Consider the following 19133-nt stretch of genomic DNA (forward strand, 5'->3'; position numbering starts at 1 on the left):
AAAGGTAATTTATTATGTGACTTCAACATGTAAGGGATCAGTGTATCCTGTTTATTATATGACTATGTAATGATTTACCCCAAATCCTGTTTGTGTCTGTGTATGAGTAGAGCTACTTCTGTGCTTCTTTAGACATTACTCTCTGCTCATTTGGTGTGAAGGTACTGTATAATCTTCTCTTAAACTATTGCCAGACTCCGTTCCCCACTAAGTTTAAACAATGTCAGAGGTATTTGGGATAATGCAAGAAAACAAATCAATAACATATAGAACATTTTATAGCAGAAATGTTACAAAATTATACTTAGTTAAACTGCTTAAGGAGACATAAAGTATATTATTTAATGTTCCAAAAGGAGAAGGAATTTCCCTTTTAGTTGGTGAGTGGACTAATAAAATCCATTTTGCAGGAGCACTTCCTTCTAAATGACTTTTTAGTTGTTGGCAGGTTTATTTTCTGTCTCTATTTATTTTTCTTCACTATCTTTATAAAACCACAGGGGAAACTGCAGCAGATACAACATGGACTCTTGGACACACACTGCATTTCCTAGTAAGGATGGCAATTAAATTTCAACCTTGGGGGATTCATTATTTTTGTCACATCACAAAGTGTCCACATGGGAATTACTTAACCCACTCAGAAGCAGTGGACTTTTACCTTTACGAGCTCAGCAATCACTTCCTGGTATCCAGACAGTCCTTGGTTTTAAACCACTCACGGTGGTGCTCAAGCTGATTCACATTCACTCCTCACGCTTGGTCTGCACGGACTGCAGAAAGGACTACAATTTTTTTATTTCTGCAACTTTTTTCAAACATCAACACACATTTACCAGGTGAGCAGGGTGTGAGAAACAGAAGTTTATCAAGGTGTTTTATTATCTGGACATCAGAGTGAAATCTATGATAAACTACTTCAACTCATACAGTATTTGTAGTCCCGCTAGATGAGCGTTTTCCATGGTTGATGTATCACACTGCAGTTTTCCGTTCAATGTTATTCAGATTTTGCTATTCTGCCATCCTTCAGTGACTCTATAACCATATACTTCATGTGGTGGAAACCAAACCCATTCTTTGAATTAATGATGAATCAATGAGGATGGGACCAAGGGATTACATTACACATTCTTCCCCCACTGACAATGTAGCTGTGCACAGAATCCTACTTGTTTACTCTGAAGCTGGCATAGGAAGCTTCAATACGACACTCGATGAAGGACTATACTCTTGTCTTTCTCATGTTAGCTTCACGCACTATCATATTCATCTTAAGATCAAGTTTTTAAAGTGCAGTAGGGACAGGACTGAACAAACATCAACATATCAATAGAGCGACTGCTTCAGGGTGATCTGAAGTATCGCTGTTGTCCCCACAGAAGAGCGAAAGGATAAATTTGAAGGATCTCATGACAAGTTACAGCAACGGAGGATTCTTCAACCCTGCCTACCATGACAGCGAGACTCTGGAAGTTGATAGAAGGTTGGTTGCAATATGACAACATAAAGTGTGTTGGCCTACAAATGTGCATCAGTGAACTATTTATTCTGAAAAATGTGTTTTACATACCAGCTAGTGTATTTCAGTTGGTGCTGTTTGTACTCAAACGGCATGTCATGTACTATAAAAGAATGAACAGGATGTCTTCAAGGATCAAGCAGCATATGGTTTCTATCCAGGTGTTTTATTTAACTAAAACTTTTAGATTTCTAACACTCTTCTGTTAAACATTACGGCAAACTTGAAGAGATAAATACATTAGTGCGTCGGTCAGAAACCTGATCCTGCACTTCCTTGTAGGATATCATATCTCCACACCTCCATAAAAAACATCGGCTCATTAAGCATATCTATGACACTTAATCACCGATTATCATCATCACTTGAAATTCCAGTTCCTTCTTGAACTGACAACCTCAGTACTCTTAAGTGGAATAAACACAAACATTGCAACATCAACGGTTTATCTTTAACGTCAAACATTTTTGTTCCGTGTGGTATCTAGGTCTTCCAGAAAAACCCACCAACACACTAACCCCTACGCCAGGAGTGAGGGTGCAGATGGACATTACTCCACTGGTCAGATCAGCAGTGATGATGCTTTAAGGAGGATGCCATGGGGGCAGGAGGAGAGCTGGAGGGGGAGGGAAAGCATCCCCATGGGCCTCATCTCAACACGCCCTAGGAGTCCTTCATGGCAGCATGACATCAGTGAGTGACCAAGCTACATCTATCGGACTATGGAAAAATATTAAACATTTGAGAATTCTGCATTTGACCCATCCTAGTGTTAGGAGCAGTGGGCTGCCATATGTACGGCACCCGGGGAGCAGTGTAGGGAACGGTGCCTTGCTCAGGGACACCACGGTAGCACTTGGTCTTTCGGGAACTTGAACTGGTGACCTTCCAGTTCCCAGGCCAAGCCCCTAACCACTTTGCCACCACCGTCCATGCAGTTGCATGTGTGCGGCTCTTTAGATGTTGATAGCATGGTCCAATGGCGCAAATTCTTTTTGCAATGGACAGACTTATCCAAAAGAGAGTCTCACAACATCTGTAGCGCTAGGAGATAGAAAGAAAATGTTGTTCAATGTTTAGCCTATTGCTAACCGTAGCAAAGACTCACAGCTGCGGCTAGCACTCAGCATTTTGTGGCTGCATTTCACATCTAGCTCACAACACATCACGGCTACTATTAGCAGAAGGCTTAATTATTAGCAGCATTTCCAGTCCAACTCTGAAACGCTTCGCTGACATTGTAGCTAAAGCCTGAAAACACAGAATGTCATTTGAAAAGGCTCTGCAGCCCCACACATTTTCAGCAGAACAGAAAGGTAGTTCTTATTGAATTGCTGTTTTATAACCCCATTATGATGAAAATCAGTTTACTGTACAGTAAATATCTGCACTCGACAATGGTAGGAATGGATGCAGAATACTGCAATATCATTAGAATTACAATACACTGAAAGCTTTCTATGGAATTTTTTGCCTCATGACTTAAAGAAAAGTCTGCCTATCCCATCATGAAGTGTGTGTCTATATATGTTGATGTTCATACATTTGTTTGTTGTTGATGGCAACTAAGAAATGTCCTTTGTCATTATGTTTCTATGTGCCTCTTTGTGTTGCTCAGCGACACTTTTGTTGAAACTTCATCTGTACCTGCTCTCTATAATACAGATCATAGTACCTTCCAAATCCCCCCTGAACCTCAGTATGATCGATCACCTTCTGTCCGCCTTCCTTCCACAACATCAGGTAATGGTTAAACTAAATTAACTCCGTAGATAAAAGTTTCTTTTCACCATTTTTTTGCACTCTGTTGCCACACTATTGCTAAACACACACAGTAAAAATGGTAAAGCGCTTTACAAGATAATCCTTTTTGATAAATGTCACATTCATGTTGACCTGTTAACTTTTATTATCAATCAAGTTAGCTAAGTGCTGGATAATTATTAATGACAGCTTTGCCCAACAGAACAGTGACAAGGAAGTTGGCAAAGAAAATGAAACCGAGGGAAAAGGGTAGTGGGGTAAAGGTTGTCTTAATCTGAAGGACACAATATTAAGGTTTTGGAAATGTCTGTCTAAAAGAAATACAGTAAGTGGACATTTGGGTATGTGTGACTGCACTATGTCAATCATGCTATACTGTACCTAAATCTGTAACTTTGGAACTACTCTTCAGCTTAAGGAAGTTTATTTCTGCCGAAGTGATAAAAAACAAATGTGTGACTCATTCTAACAAGAAACCTTCTCTCGATTTAATGTCATAGTGTCTTGAAATCATGTTGAACTTATTTTGCGATACGATAACATTTTAAGGACTTTTTTTATCACAGTGAAGAGCTTTATTTCATTTTACTGGCACAATGGGATCTAATAGATGCCAATATCTGTCAGTCAGTTGTCTATTATAGTCCGAACTGAAATATCATAACACCAATTAAAAACATTGCCTTGAAATAAGGTTATAACAATCCGATATGGATCAGAATGTGATAACTTCACTTTCTATGTACCAGCACCATCAGATCAGTACTGTAAATTGTAGAATACTACACCATAGAAGGTTGGTGAACCTTTTCCTGCTAAACATAATCATGTTAGCTTTGGAACTGAGAGTATGTTAGCAACGTTTAGCTCAACGCATTGATGTGTAAGTGTGACTCACAGAGCTGCTAGCATGGCTGTAGACTCTTAGTTTGTAGAAGACTTAACGCTACATTTTTATCTGTGAATAACCACCGTCTTTTGGAATACACAGTTGGCACAGTAGTTGGTCTGCAGTGCCAACATTATGACAGGTTTAATCAGGAGTAAAGATAAAGTCAGTAGTATCATAGCACCCAGAAAAGCTCACACTGCTATCAGCTGTACTTTGGCGATTCCAAACAAAGTAAATCTCTGTCAAGCTGGGAGAGTAAATGTGTGCATGTTTGAGCAGCTGCAGGTTTTAAAAATGGCTGTCATACTGACTGTTTTTCCCATCTGCCCCGGAGTTTGCCTGTATATATGAAGTTTATTGGAAAACCTTCTGGCAATCACTGCTGAACAAAAAAACACAATTGCTATCATTCACTAATAAGTATTCTCTTGAGTTCGTATGCCATTTATGACATGTTCCTTAACCAAAAAAATGTGTTTATGCCTGTGTTCTAATTATGATCGATCCCATCACCTTTTTACACTGAAGCATTTGGCAGGGGCTTCTTTAGGAATGTCAATGCCGAAGAAGCTTCATATTTAGTAGCATCAATAGGCTTATAATGATCAATTATTCAATTCAACGTAATTATTGCAATTTAAAGAGTAATGTTTATTTATTTTAAAAGTTCATAATGATTTGTCGAATAATGAAAATAATTCTCAAAAAAATATAATAAATGCTAAAAAATATGGTCATTTTAACCCAAACTTTTTGAAGAAGAAAATGCTAAAATTATTTTGCATACAGATGTAGGCAAAATATACAAAGAAATCACAAAAAGGAATTTTCCTTTAGAATGATTGGTTGATGATGCAGATTATGTTTGTTCTTCCAGGTAACATGACGATGAGATGGAGGGGAATATCGATGAGAAGGATGAGCCTGTTTCCTAACGGTGATCCTAACCAGGTAGCCTTAACAGAAGACGCCATAAGGGACGAGATGGAGAATGGTAAGAGCTGTTGAGTGTGAAGACTGTGACATCTAATCTACATTCAACTGTAGCTAACTTCTATGTCATCCTGTGTGTGACAGAGGAACAGAACCTGGTAAAAGAGCTTGTTGCCCTATCAACACGAGACAGAATTCGGGCGATTCGGGATCTTTCAATGAGCTTTGATGAGAAGAAACAAATAAGGTGGGTTTTCTTCATTGAGAAGATGTTAATTAGCTTCCTTGTTAGCGTCATTCTAGGCACAAAGCACAACCTTTACACCCTGCTGGGAGCCATAAGGAAAGCAAAGCCAAGGTACTGTGTTGCAATATTGATCACTGGAGGAAAAGTGACACAAATACATACTGCTCTCTTGGGTACATTACACAATAAACTATTCAAATGACAGAAAGTCCAAAGGTTTTTTCGGCACACTACCTTATGTCATTCTGGCATACCTTCTTACTCATCAGGAAATATAGATTGTTAAGGCACTAATGTGGTTATCCTAACAAAATTATTGTTTTATGTCTTATATGACTATGTTGCATTGTTGGAGAAGCTCGGGACTTAACATTTTCATTGCAATTTCTACACTGTAAATTATGTGCATATGACATTAAAACCTTTGAATCTTGAATATGTAATACATGATAATACGCTTATCAATAATCAAGAACATTTATGATAAAGTATGAAAATTCATTTCTTTCTCAGATTATGGATTGATTATGTTGAAAACAACACAAATAACGTAAGAATATCCTTTAAAAAAGTATAAAATGTTCATGCTACAGAAGAGTCCTATGATAGATCGATCAGATTATTACACATAAAACAACACACTAAACTTATGGACTTTAAATGTTGTTATCTAACTGATGATTAACCTGCATCGCTAAGGTACCAAGCCCTAAATAATGCTTCCTTTTTGTTATTTTGATAAAGGTTTTAATAAAATGTAATACAGATGATTCCTATTTCTAACTATATTCTACATTTCTTCCACAGGAGCCAAGTGCTGGCATTCAAGTCCGCCAAGAAATCTCGCCAGTTCACATGCTTTGCAGACTGCTCTGAGAACATGTCACTGGTAAGTAAACAACATGCTGCAACGCCTTACTCAAACAACTTAACGATCTGATTCATGAACTATGTGTGTATGCTGCACAGTCTTTCCGCAGGTTCGGATATGGCATAAGGTCGGCCAGGCAGACCCTGGAGTTGTGGCAGGGCATCATGAAAGAGATCGGTGGCACGTTTGGTACTAGCGTTCTATCCTACTTCGTGTTCCTCAAGTGGCTTCTCATGTTCAACATTTTCTCCTTCCTGGTGAACTTTGGCTTTATTACCATCCCGCAGCTTGTTAACGACCCCTGGCCCGACATACCTCCGAATGTGAACTTCAGAGGATTGGAGATACTGACTGGAGCTGTAAGTGGAGGCAACATATACTTTTAAAGACACAACTACCAAAATGGTTAGATAGAATCGGAGGAAACCCTGTTTATTAGTCACACACAGTGAAATTTGTCCTCTGCATTTAACCCATCATAGTACTAGGAGCAGTGGGCAGCTATTGTGCAGCGCCCGGGGAGCAATGGGGAGGGGGGATTGGAGGTGTCCGGTGCCTTGCTCAAGGGCACCACAGCAGGGCCTAGGAGGTGAACTGGGACCTCTCCAAGTAGCAGTCCACTTTCCATATTTTTCCAAGTCTGTTCAGGGACTTGAACCGGCAACCCTACGATTTCCAGCCCCTACTGACTGAGCCACTGCTGGACTAAAATAGTCCCTAAAATGTTTCAGTCATTTTTTTAGTAATCCAAATGCTCCGATAAAAAAATGGTATGTTCACATGAAATTACATAGTGTAACTTTACTTAGTTGTTTCTAATTATGACCCCACAATAATACTATATAACCCCACCGCTTAATCAAACCTATATTAATCCTATAGCGTCATTTAGCTCATTGTTTCAGGTTTCGGCAACTTTGTTGTTCTGGTTCACACTGCAGATCCAGCAGCAACTTATTATTATTTAAAAAAAAATGTTATTACTCGTTTTCTAAAATGTACGTATATATTTGCAAACAAGGAAGTATCTTATTAATTATGTGCTACTTTGCATGAATTGCGATGCCTGAAAGATGAGAGGGAGGTTCAAAAGTATGCAAAATAAGTGTTTCATTATGTTGACATATTAGAGTCAAAGGTTGTTACAGAGGATACTTTGGATATCTCTTTGTCTTACTCCATCAATCAGAAAATAGTATCAATGGTTATTAAAAAAAGTAAAAGTGGCATGTTTTTAGGAATAAATTGTTACCGGTTTTGAATAAAACAAACCACCTTAAAATCCTTCGTTATATTAATAAGAGTGAGAATGTAAATGTTGGTGTAAGTAAGTGATACTAAGGGACGATTTCTGGCTCAAAGTATTGAACGATATATATATTGTAAAATGGCACTATTAGACACTACAGGTTTATAGGGTATGAAAAATAACTAATTCAGGTTCCAATGAACTTCCCTAGTTGATTACTTATTTAGAAAATTATTTTCATGTAACATATTTTGTGAAATGTTATATGTACATATAAAAATAATCATTATCTAATGCTACATGTTGGTAAATTGAGAAGAAATTCACACACACACACATAAAAACTAAGTAGGTAAAATACACAACTTAAAGTGAGCATTGTAGAAAAACACGTGTATTTGCTGGCCTTTATGTTGCTCAATAAATAGTTTTTTTCCCCAATGAATTATAAATGTGTTTTGGTTTCTCCAGGGTTACTTCAACAACACCATCATGTACTACGGGGGCTACAGCAATCAAACCCTGGGGGGTCTGGTGGAGTACAACATGCAGTTGGCTTATTTCTTCACCATTGCAGTCTACATGGTTATGTGTGGAATTGCACTTATCTTCAGGTCAGTCCAAGTGTCTGAATAATGATATAATATAGAGAACATTTTACATTTCATTAAATTCCAATGACATGAACTTTCTACTCATATCAAAACATATGTTACCTTTTTTCCTCACACAGCATGGCCAGCTCATTCAAAACAAACTATGTGCTAGCAGACCCTACTTCAAGCAGTGCATGGCAGCTTCTGTGCAGCTGGGACTTTAACATTACCAATGAGAAGGCAGTGAGACAGCGCAAAAACAATCTACGAGTGCAACTCAAGGTGAATATTACTCTGTTAAAATACGTCAAAAAGGAGCAGCTCTCAATGCTATGTTGATTAACTCATTTACATTAAAACACAACATGCGCCTTTCTCATTTTTCATTGTCATGTTCCTTATTTTGCCCTATCATCAGGAGTCCATGTCAGAGAAGGCCCAAAGGGAGCGTCTAACCCTCTCTGAAAGTCTGAAGCACTTTGGGATTTATCTGGGTTCCTGGTTGCTCTCCAGTGGTTTGGCTATCGGCTCTGGAGCTAGCATCTATTATCTCTGCCAATTCGAACAGCAGGTACACAAAACTAAACTGAAACTAAGTTTTATTGTTAAATTTGAATAATAGTTCGGTGTTTGGTTTAGACTACATAAAGGTTTCTTTGTCTGTACACTTCTTATTGTTCCATTAAACCAGTATTAACAGAAACATACTGATCCTTTTGTCTGCATGTTCTGACAAACTGTGTATCATCATACTTTATGGCATGGTAATAAAGCATTTGGTCTTCATCAGTACCAGCATGCGTCAGAAGATTGCAACTTACTGACAGTAATGTGTCGAGTCATTTACAGGCAGCGCAGGGTTTGATTCATTTCTTTGCACAGTGTTGTACGACTAGCACTATCTTGAGCTGACCTCCATCTGTTATCTTTAGCGGGCAACAGATGCTGCCAACTGGTCTCTGCTGCAGGAGGCAGAGACTCTACTGGTCCCCATCGTGGTGTCTCTGATTAACCTGGTCGTCCCGCTCTTCTACTCCCTCTTCAACAAGTTTGAGCAGTACTCCAACCACCGCAACCAGATCTACGCACTGGTAGTCAGGTTAGACAGCAGAGACAAAGGCATTTAAAGTGCATAAGATCGAGAAGTTAAGCAGTAGTAGAAAATGTTTGCTTTCTTGCCCAGAATTAGATGTGAAGAATGATACCACTCTTGACATATTTGTCCATTCAATGCAAAGATGGAGCCAGCAGCTAATTAGCTTAGCTTAGCATAAAGAACTTAAAAGGGGAATAACAACAAGCTTGGGTTTTATTCTAAAGATAACAAAATCACTGAGCAGCTTCTATAAAGCTTTCTTATTAACACATACTGTATCTTTTTTACAAAAACCAAAGTGTTAAAACAACACGTTAAGTTGCTACAGTTAGCAACATCCAAGGCTATTTCCTCATCAACCCACAAAACCATAATCATTTGAATACTTTTATTATATGTATTGTTAAGGTTCAGCTATCTAGATATGAAGCTCTAACTTTTAGAGAGAGCCAGACAGAATGTTTCCCCCTTTTTTGAGTCCTTATTCTAAGTTTACTGGCCCCTGACCCCAGCTTCCAATTACCATATGCATGGGACAGTTGTATCAATCTTTTCATCTAATTCTCGGCAAGATAGTACATTAGCATAACTCCCAAAATGTTTAAGCATCAATCTTGAAAAAATATGTTTTTCTCTTTTCCCCCTTACAGAAATGTATTACTCAAGATGTCCATTCTGGCTGTCTTGTGTTATAACTGGATGAATGTGGTGGCTATAAAGTTTGCGGTATGTTTGACATGGTTTAACCCAAAAATGTGTTATATCAGTAGCCATTGCTAAAGACATAGCAATGTCATTCATGAACCTAATGTTTTCTCTACAGTGTTGGGAGTCCATGGTAGGACAGTCTTTGTACCGACTGGTCATTATTGATTTCCTTTTTCTAATGTTTGGATCCTTCTTTGGAGAGTTTCTTAGCAAGTGAGTTCCTTTTGGTTTGTTTGTATTCTTCACAATCAAATAAATGGGTTTGGTTAACCTCACGTCAATCATGTAATTTCTCCTCAACAGTGTGATTGGGACAAGATTATTTCCACGTCTGGGGGTTCCAGAGTTTGACGTAGCCAGAAATGTCATTGAACTGATCTATGCACAGACTCTGGCCTGGTAAGAACCATATATTCAATACTCCAGATCATAGTTTTCCCTTTAAAGTCAAGTCTTCAAGTCACACTGTGTACTACCCCAATTGTTATAGCCACTTTATTAACAGAATTATACTATATAAAATATAAAATGTTCGTGAATGCATTTAACATTTGTATTTATCTGCTAAAAGAAAAATAATAGTAGCCCATGCTAGAGTCAAAAGTTCCAAATGAATTCAAAAGGCATTGGTGTGGAAATCCAAGTCAAGGTGAAAGTCTTGATGTTTGTCGAGTCAATGTTGAAGTCTAATTCGTGACTCAAAAAGTCAAAATTTCTGCTTACGACAGGCTCTAACAACTAAATTACTTAAAAACCAAGATTTGCATTTTCTCTCATTTACTATGAATAGTTAGCTAACGATGCTATCTTTCTCCATAGGATTGGTATCTACTTTTCTCCTCTGCTGCCTGCCATCCAGATCCTCAAATTTTTCATTTTGTTTTACTTAAAGAAGGTATGTGACACTTCATTAATAGCCTTTGTGATTTTTAAATTAACTGTCATGATGACAAACAGCCACAGGGAGTTACAATGCCACCGCTGCCTTAGCTGCTCTTTATAAAGTTTAGCGCTCACGTTATGCTATTTGTGCAGCTGGTTCAATAAATGATTAAAATCCTTTCATCACACTGACAGCGTGCTTTACTTTGTGTTTTGGAAAGGACTTAGGGTTTGGGATATGAGGTAAACAATTTGGTTGCACTGCTCCAGGCAAGATCAACAATGCCAGAGTAATTTAATTCAGAACGATTGGTAATTTGACTCAGGTTGGATCTGGTCTTCTTGAATGTTTCATGAACATGCTGAATGACCTTTGAAGCAATGCTATTCAAAGCTCTGATGAGGTTCTCTATTACTGAGTGAAACAGATATGATGTGTAGGCTGGTTTTGTAAACTTTAAAAACATCATTAGGGTAGTGCAATAATAATGAGTGAAAAGGTGTTTTTGTGTGTCATGTCTTTGTTCATGTATCTGAGGGTTTTGTTACCACTTCTCCAGGTCAGCCTGACCCAGAACTGCCAGCCTCCGCGACGGTCAGGCAGAGCCGCTCAGATGCAAACCATCTTCATCGCCCTCCTATTCTTTCCTTTCTTCGTGGGAGCCCTCTCTATAGTTGCGTACACCGCCTGGAGGTACAAGGACTATTTTTACTATTATAAAATATGATATCACATCCACAGCCTGGAGTCAAAGAACATCATTGTACAACAACGAAATTATAACAAAACAACAACATAGTCCTAACACGTGGTATTTTTGAAAGGTACACAAACCCCCCTGAAAGTATTGATTTGTTTTGTCTACCTTGTCATGCTCTGTAGTCTGACCCCCTCAGAGCAGTGTGGTCCTTTCCGGGGACTTAACAGCACCTTCAGTGTGATCGGAGTTTGGATGGAGGATCTGGAGGAGATCAGTCATTCTCAATGGGTGGTTTGGATCTACCAAAATGTCATAAGGAGTGAAATCTTCTACTTTCTTATCTCCCTCATCATCTTGTAAGTGGATTGTGCAGGTGCCATGTTGCGTATGTGGTGTGTGTAACAGGAATTGTGGTAAATATGTCCTTAAAAGGTGTTCTATTCTGCTCATTTTGAGGTTAATATCTGTATTGTGCCTCTACTGTGACATGTCTCCATGCTTTAATGTTCAAAATGGTCTTTATTTTTCTCGTACTGCCTGTTATGCAGCACCTCTTTTCACTCTCTTTCTGAAACCAGATCCCAGTCTGCTCTGATTGGTTAGCTGGCCGGCTCTGTTGTTATTGATCAACCACTTAAAGATGCCCCGCCCCTTAGCCTATCACGTACATTGTGTTGGCGCGCTAGCCAACAGAAGCACAGTGTTACACAGTGATGACGTTATGTTACTGTAGTAAAACAGTAGTAAAAAAGTCCATTTACATGCACAAAAACCTATTTAACAGTCTCCACAGAACAGGGAAACCCCCAAAAAGCATAATAGGGCCTCCTTAAAAACAATTGTGAATAATTTTACATCTAGGTCCTTTTAGTAGCTGAATTGTGGCTGTTTAGTAGTTATAATTATTACCATGCTCACTCAAATTTGGCTGTAACGTTATATGTATCAATAGGACGTAAACCAAATCCATGTGCTTAATGTTTTGTTTTGGTTAGGAAAAAAAAGTCAATCTTCAAATTATTTCAAAAATCGTAGTAAGTAACTTATGGACATGACCTGCAAACATTGGGTGGGAAACTATGACCCAAGTGCAATTTAAGGAGGATGGATTAATGTTGTTTTTTTTAAAGCGAGTTTTATTATAATAACAAGCTGTTACAAAAATACAAGACTAAGGACCCAGGCAAAGTACAAGAACAAAGGAAAAGTAAAAAAAACAAAAAACTATTAAAAAAAAACAGAAACACATTCGTAGACAAGGGAGGGTAGACAAGGGATATCCAGAACATGGCACAGGGAACTGATTCACAGGAAAGACGACGACGAACCGACAAGGAACACAAGGGACGACAAGACTAAATACACAGGGACTAATCACAAGACAAGACACAGCTTGGGAGGGGAGGAGAAAAACATGGACAACAGGTGATCACAATGAGACAATCACACTCAGGAGGGCAAACTAATGAAGTGACACCAGACAAGACACAAGGAGGAATATACATTTCAAAATAAAACTCAGCAAAACAATATAATCATGACAGAGGGTTGTTTCTGATAACCAGGGTAACAATGTTGCTAAATTTAGCATCTGCATCATACCAGTCACAGTTCTGCGGCTTATTTATTTGACTATTTAAACATGGACTCTTCCAGACTGGAACAGTGTTTGCATAATGTCATGTCATATTATCATGTTTTCAGAGTTATGATGTACATCTTCTGGCAAGTCACTCAGGGCCGCAAGCTCCTCATTCGAGTACTGAGACAACAGATTGTTAATGTGAGTGTTTACTTTTTTGTATTTTTCCTTCATTTATTGCTTGGCTGTACTATATTCATCCCTTAACTCTTTTCTCTGTATCACATCAGGAAGGGAAAGACAAGTCCTTCTTGTTAGAGAGACTCCAAAATCTCCAGAAATCTCATCCTGATAAAAGATCCATACCGAAGAATCAAAAAAAGGTGTGTTGTAAGGATTATTTGATGCCAAATTCTCACCTTTCAGCATGGGATTTGCTATTCATTTCTCTGCATATTTTTACACGTCGTTCAGCACTCCAAACGGAGGCCAGATGACCATTCCTCAGGCGGTCAGTCTACTTCAAACGCCATGGTTCAGGCGTTACTCGCTCGCCAGCAGCTTGAGGAGGAGAGACTCAGCACTGGCGGAGTTCCCGTTCCCTCTGACATTTCCACCTCCAATGCTCTTATTCAGGCCATGAAGGCCCGGCAGAGGGCCGAGGATCAAGAAAGGGAGGAACAATACATCCCAGCTTATTACGAAAGCCCCATAAACACATCCAGCTCTGTCACACAGGCGATGCAAGCCAGACAAAGAGCGGTAGTGGAAGGAACTGATGATGCAAGGGACCTGAATTCTTCTGTATCTAGTGTTATGATGCAAGTCATGCAAGCCAGGCAGAGGGCAGAGGAAGAGGACATGCCTCAGTGGGTCCCGGCACCCCCAAAAAACCAAACACCCGCAGGCTCCAGCGCACTCATTCAGGCCATGTTGGCCCGGCAGCAAGCCCAGAATGAGTATGATGACGGCTACTGAAGAATGGGCCTTTATTTTACCATGGATAAGTGGGACAGAATTGAAGAGATGACTGAAAACTCACGTTTGATTTGTGTTGTCACCCATAGATGAATAGCCTTGGTTGTATGTCTATGAATAGCGTGATTTCTCTATGCACATTTTAACAGCACAACTATAGGTACAGTAGCAGGGCTAGAACAGAGTACAGGCCTACCTCTCAAAGCATTTTTTTTGTACAAATATATCTTAATAGTGTGTTTTTAAGACAGTATATACACTTTGTAATATAAATAAGCACTATAACATGTATAGGCTTGATCTTGTGCCATTTTGTGATGAGAGTTATGTATCATACACGCAAGTTGTCAATATTGTATTATATGGATTGAGACCAGATACAAATTAAAGGAGGTCAAAAATAAAAGTGTCATATGTGTGAGCAAAAGCAAACAATTTATGCCAAAATAAGCCAGTAAGCATGCAAAAATAGTCACAACCATATACAGTAAAATGTAATGTAGTTTTTTATATAAAACAACACTGCCCTCTGTAGGAATTCTGCATAAATTGCCACAGGTCATTATGAATATTATGCGTAATCTGGAGACTCTAAATTGTCTGTACCTGCTGCCGGCTTAAAAAGATAATAACATTTTGATTAATTTTGCTTCAAGCAATATTCGTAATAAGTAAACATTGCAGTATAATCAATTCCTGCATATACAAAATTACTATTCATGTCAACTGCATAGACTGCTGCAAAGACATGATCACAACAAAATCCCAGACAGACATACCGTGGAACAACTTGTGTTTTTCTTAGCAGAAGCAATACGATGATTTTTAAGTTAATTAAGTCAATGTAATAATTGTAATATATATAATATAATATTAATATTACATATTATGTGGGATTGTCCACCAGTAGCACAGTTCTGGTATGACGATGCTTCGACACTGTCAGATCTAGTGGTTGTGTCGGTACCAGCGACTGTCCCTGTTCTGATTCTGAATGATTTTTCAGGACTTCATACTTCTAGACTAAATAAGCGCATCATCCTAGCTGGGCTCACGGACGCCAAAATGATGATTGTTACGCGATGGAAACCCTCACAGATACTTAACAGTAGACAGTGGATTCTTACCTTTTTAGATGTGGTATATTTGGAATTGTCAGCTGCCCGTATTCATGGAGCTCTGAAAAAACTCTGTCCATTTGGCAGACAGCAGCTGAACCTTTGAAAGGCTTATACCTTATAACCTTAACTATCATCACCCGTTGTGACATTCATTTTATGAATCCTTCTTTCCCCTGAAGTTTGATGAGAGAGTGTGTGTGTGTGTGTGTGTGTGTGTGTGTGTGTGTGTGTGTGTGTGTGTGTGTGTATGTGTATGTCTGTGTGTCTGTGTGTCTATATAATTTCCATTGTGTTTTGGATGCATCCCTTTGCATGGGGTTTCTTTTTCTTTTTCATTTTAATTTTACCCTTTTCTTTCCTTACTACATGTTTACTGTGCTGTGTTAGTTTTGTTTTGGTTAGATTGGTTTGGGTGGGTTGGGTGGGGGGTCATTATTTTTCACGAAGTTGTGCTATTTTATTGAAATTTGGATGCATATTTTTGTGACAAATGGCCAACCTTACACTTTTCATTCCCACTCAATACTGTATTGTATTTTTGTATTGATGTGCAATTGCTTAATAAAAATGTGGTCACAAAAAAATAATAATAATATTAATATCAATATCGGGAGTCAAGTCATTTGTTTATTTAGTATGTGGCCATGCAATAAGTGGGATAATGTGCAACGAGGCGGTCATTATTGAAAAAAGAACACCCTGTACATTATCCTTCACTGCAGCAATATGTTGTTAACTGGCAAAAGTCCCTGTAAAAGATCCTCAGGTGTTTTTTAATGTTTTCTTCTGGTACAACTCCAGAGAAAACCTTTTATTTGGACCAACGTATAACCACAGTAGAGACAACAGAATTGAGAGTGCAAATTAAAAGTGTCATGAATTATATTGAACATTTTCAACAACAACCAACCAACATGACGTCATTTCTTAGCATTTCTTTTTCTTAAAGCTTCTTCGTTTGTGTTCTTCAGCCTTCAATTCTGGAGCTGGAGCATCTTAAGAGCTTTCTGTACCACCTCTGCTTCTGTCTTACCATCTCGTCAAAAGTTTTTGGGCTTTTGTTCGGAAGAGAGGTTTTATCGTTCTGCCAGAGGAGATGATTAATATGCATCTCCTGTTCAGCGTTCTTCCGAGCAACCACACTAATCTTGTCGTGGTGTTCCAGTTGAGCCAGACAAAAGGCTTTGGATTTCTTCACTTCCTCCAGGAGAGTTGTTCTCTCCTGCTGAAAGCGGAGGCCCTCAGTGTGGTGGAAACTTCTGAAGCAATGGAGACGAAACTCAGAGAGACGCTGGAGCGCAGGAACTTGATGGCAAAACACTGTTGGATTTATTCAGAGTTACGGCCGGAGAATTGACAAGACATTTACTGTAGACACGAGTTGCCACAGCCGTTGCCAAACCAATCCTGAAGATCTTGACAATAGGAAGAGGTTTTAACTAGTTCCAAATGGATAATCAACATTCTTCAAACATCAGACTAAACAAGCTCAGACAATACGTTTAACTTAAACTGTCATCTAGGTCACAAATAAGGTGTTTCCCGGAGCATAGTGGGCCAGATAAACTGGTGCTAGCTGTCCCTAAACAATAAAGCCAATCTTAGGTCAGCGTGAGCTTGTACCCACTGTGGGAACAACAAGGCTTCGGAAGCCCAGGCTGCCCCTCCTTAATGAAGATAACAGCACCTTCAAGGCCGTAGAGCCAGGTCGAAGGAGGACCGAGAGAAGAGATGCAAATGAGCTAAAAATGTACAAGCTTACACAAAATATTCCCTAACACTCAGTCTTCTGGAGATCTCTACCCTTCTCTTCAGTGTGGTGACAATCTTTCGGGTGTATGCTCTCTGGGTCTACAGCTTTGCTCTGCGGGATGGAGCTCAGCAGAGAACTGGAGGAGACTAAACGTGAGCTGGCTCATCAGAAAAGCCTCGCAGAAAGGTTCCTACACCAAGAACAGGAAACCCTCAGGCAACTGAAGGAGGCTCAACAGCAGCTGGCCTGTCAAACGACCCTGAAGGGAGGGTTCATCACCAAAGAGAAGGATATACGGGATGAATTTGAGAGCCTGAAGAGGACCTGTGACCCTGAGAGCAAGAACACCTTAGAGATTGCAACTGAGGTTCACAACAACATCAAAAGGATCATGAAGAAGGAGCTCCACCATGAATTCAAGCAGGTCAGATTAGCTTACATCACCGACGAGGAAGATCTCTCTGGAAGGATCCGGTTCGAGAGAAAGAAAAACGCAGCTCTTCAGCAAGAAGTGGAACAGCTGAGAGGTCCACGTCCCTCCAGCCTGAGCTTTGGATCTGAACTGAGACAGCCTTCAAGAGCAGCAGGAGTCAGAGGACATGGAGCTGCTGTCAGCAGCCTCTCTGATTCCCAGTCCCAGAAGAAGTGTTGCTTTGAAATTGGGGTTTTTATTTTCTTGTGTTTTGTACTGGTTTTACATCATGTATTCTTTTAGTTTTCAGTCCGTGCTTTATGTATGTTTTTTATTTATGCTTCTTTTTATTAATGTATTGATGAACAGCACTTTGGTCAACTCTGTTGTTTTTAAATGTGCTGTATAATTAAATTTGGATTGGATTGAAGAAAACTTGAAATTAAAAAAAATATAATATGTATATATATATATATATATATAAAATAAAATTGTATTTTTGGCCAGTAAATCATCATTTATTTTACCATTAACATGTTTGTTGAAATATAAAAACGTACTAACTACATCTACTCTAATTCTGACTAAAAGTACGCCCATATCAATGACTAAACCTGTATATTGCGTGGAGGGGGCTTTATTATCCAGCATATTTGGCTAAAAAGCTCTATAAAAGAGACATTTCCACAGCATTAACTAATTATTTTCCTCCAGTCAAAACAGAAATATCAAATAAAAAAGACATACTGCTATAGAAATGTGTGATACAGTAGGGATGTGCCCATTAAAATGTAAGTGCTACAAAGGACTGTATTAAAAATCTCCTCTGTAGTTTGTGAGAAAATATAGTTATTCATTGTAAACATCGAATAGAAAACAAATACACACAACTGTTCAAGTCATTCTGTGTACAAAAATACTGCACACTTATTTTTTACAACATATTTACAATTTGTATATGTAGGCACATCCTTTGCAGTAAGTCTCTTCTGCTTTAATTCAAAATGAAATAGAACTGGTTAAAGGTGCACTGTGTGACGTATGAGCAGAATTTATTTGAAAACATACAAAAACAAAGAAACAGAACGACGAAAGGCGTGACATCTATGCATTGTGTTGCCAAGAAATCTACCTGAAGTAGCATGCTAACTGACTAGCCCAGGCCTGTCTATACATGTTCTTCAAGAGGCTATAGTGACTGCCCTTATTTCGAAGAGGAGCAGACCAGGAAGTAAAGCTGACCTGAGTGCTTGTCAATCATGTTAAAAACCAAACGTACCAAGAACATTTCCAATTGTGTTGATATGTGGCTGTTTTGTTGCCACTATGGTCTTGCTTAACCTGAGCTACGCTAGCTATAACGTAATATATAGGCAGAAACAACATGTGTGATGATTATAGGTGACATTTTGACGTTAGAGTTACATCAGTTTGGTCGTATTTTCTGTAAACTTAGTTGGTGAATGGCTAGTTAGTTATTCTCATATACTGTATAAAGGATGGAAGCACTTTCAGTGATATGAAGAGAAACTCCCTGTGGAAAGAACTTTGGGATTTTAGCCTTTGCAGACCATTTACATGCACAAAAACTATACCACACAACAGGAAAGGGAAAACCAATAAAATACTTCTTTTTTTTTTAATGCTGTAAAACTTTAAAAATCCCTTATTATGAAAAGGGAAAGGACCTACTGAGAACAAAACAGTTTGGTGCAAGGCTGTAGTATGTTTATTTTTGCTGTAAATTTGTGCATTTTGATATTGGGGCAGGGGATCGACTTGTTGTTGGAGCCAGCCTCCAGTGGCCATCAGAGTAACTGCAGTTT

The 19133-nt window shown here is 38.8% G+C and overlaps 1 protein-coding gene across 1 annotated transcript; it reads left to right on the forward strand.

Annotated features, from left to right (window-relative positions):
• The first annotated feature begins 594 nt into the window (after positions 1-594).
• tmc5 (transmembrane channel like 5) lies at positions 595-14427 on the forward strand. The gene is made up of 21 exons (XM_063884596.1): positions 595-839; positions 1383-1486; positions 2010-2215; positions 3188-3265; positions 5056-5172; positions 5256-5358; positions 6166-6247; positions 6328-6588; positions 7950-8092; positions 8212-8356; positions 8493-8645; positions 9007-9173; positions 9821-9896; positions 9994-10091; positions 10182-10277; positions 10698-10773; positions 11321-11454; positions 11644-11817; positions 13166-13244; positions 13334-13426; positions 13518-14427. The coding sequence occupies exons 2-21, from the start codon at positions 1413-1415 to the stop codon at positions 14019-14021; spliced, it is 2859 nt and encodes a 952-aa protein (XP_063740666.1). The 5' UTR covers positions 595-839; positions 1383-1412; the 3' UTR covers positions 14022-14427.
• Positions 14428-19133: the final 4706 nt, after the last annotated feature.

The sequence above is a fragment of the Eleginops maclovinus genome, chromosome 5 (assembly GCF_036324505.1).
Source record: "Eleginops maclovinus isolate JMC-PN-2008 ecotype Puerto Natales chromosome 5, JC_Emac_rtc_rv5, whole genome shotgun sequence".
NCBI classification, from domain to species: domain Eukaryota; kingdom Metazoa; phylum Chordata; class Actinopteri; order Perciformes; family Eleginopidae; genus Eleginops; species Eleginops maclovinus.

Bases quoted from the DNA above. Each gene is read 5' to 3' on its own strand.
- tmc5 (XM_063884596.1), top strand. From the start codon at position 1,413: ATGACAAGTTACAGCAACGGAGGATTCTTCAACCCTGCCTACCATGAC. The intron at 6,589-7,949 runs GTAAGTGGAGGC...TGGTTTCTCCAG, and splicing joins TGGAGATACTGACTGGAGCT to GGTTACTTCAACAACACCAT. The intron at 13,245-13,333 runs GTGAGTGTTTAC...GTATCACATCAG, and splicing joins TGAGACAACAGATTGTTAAT to GAAGGGAAAGACAAGTCCTT.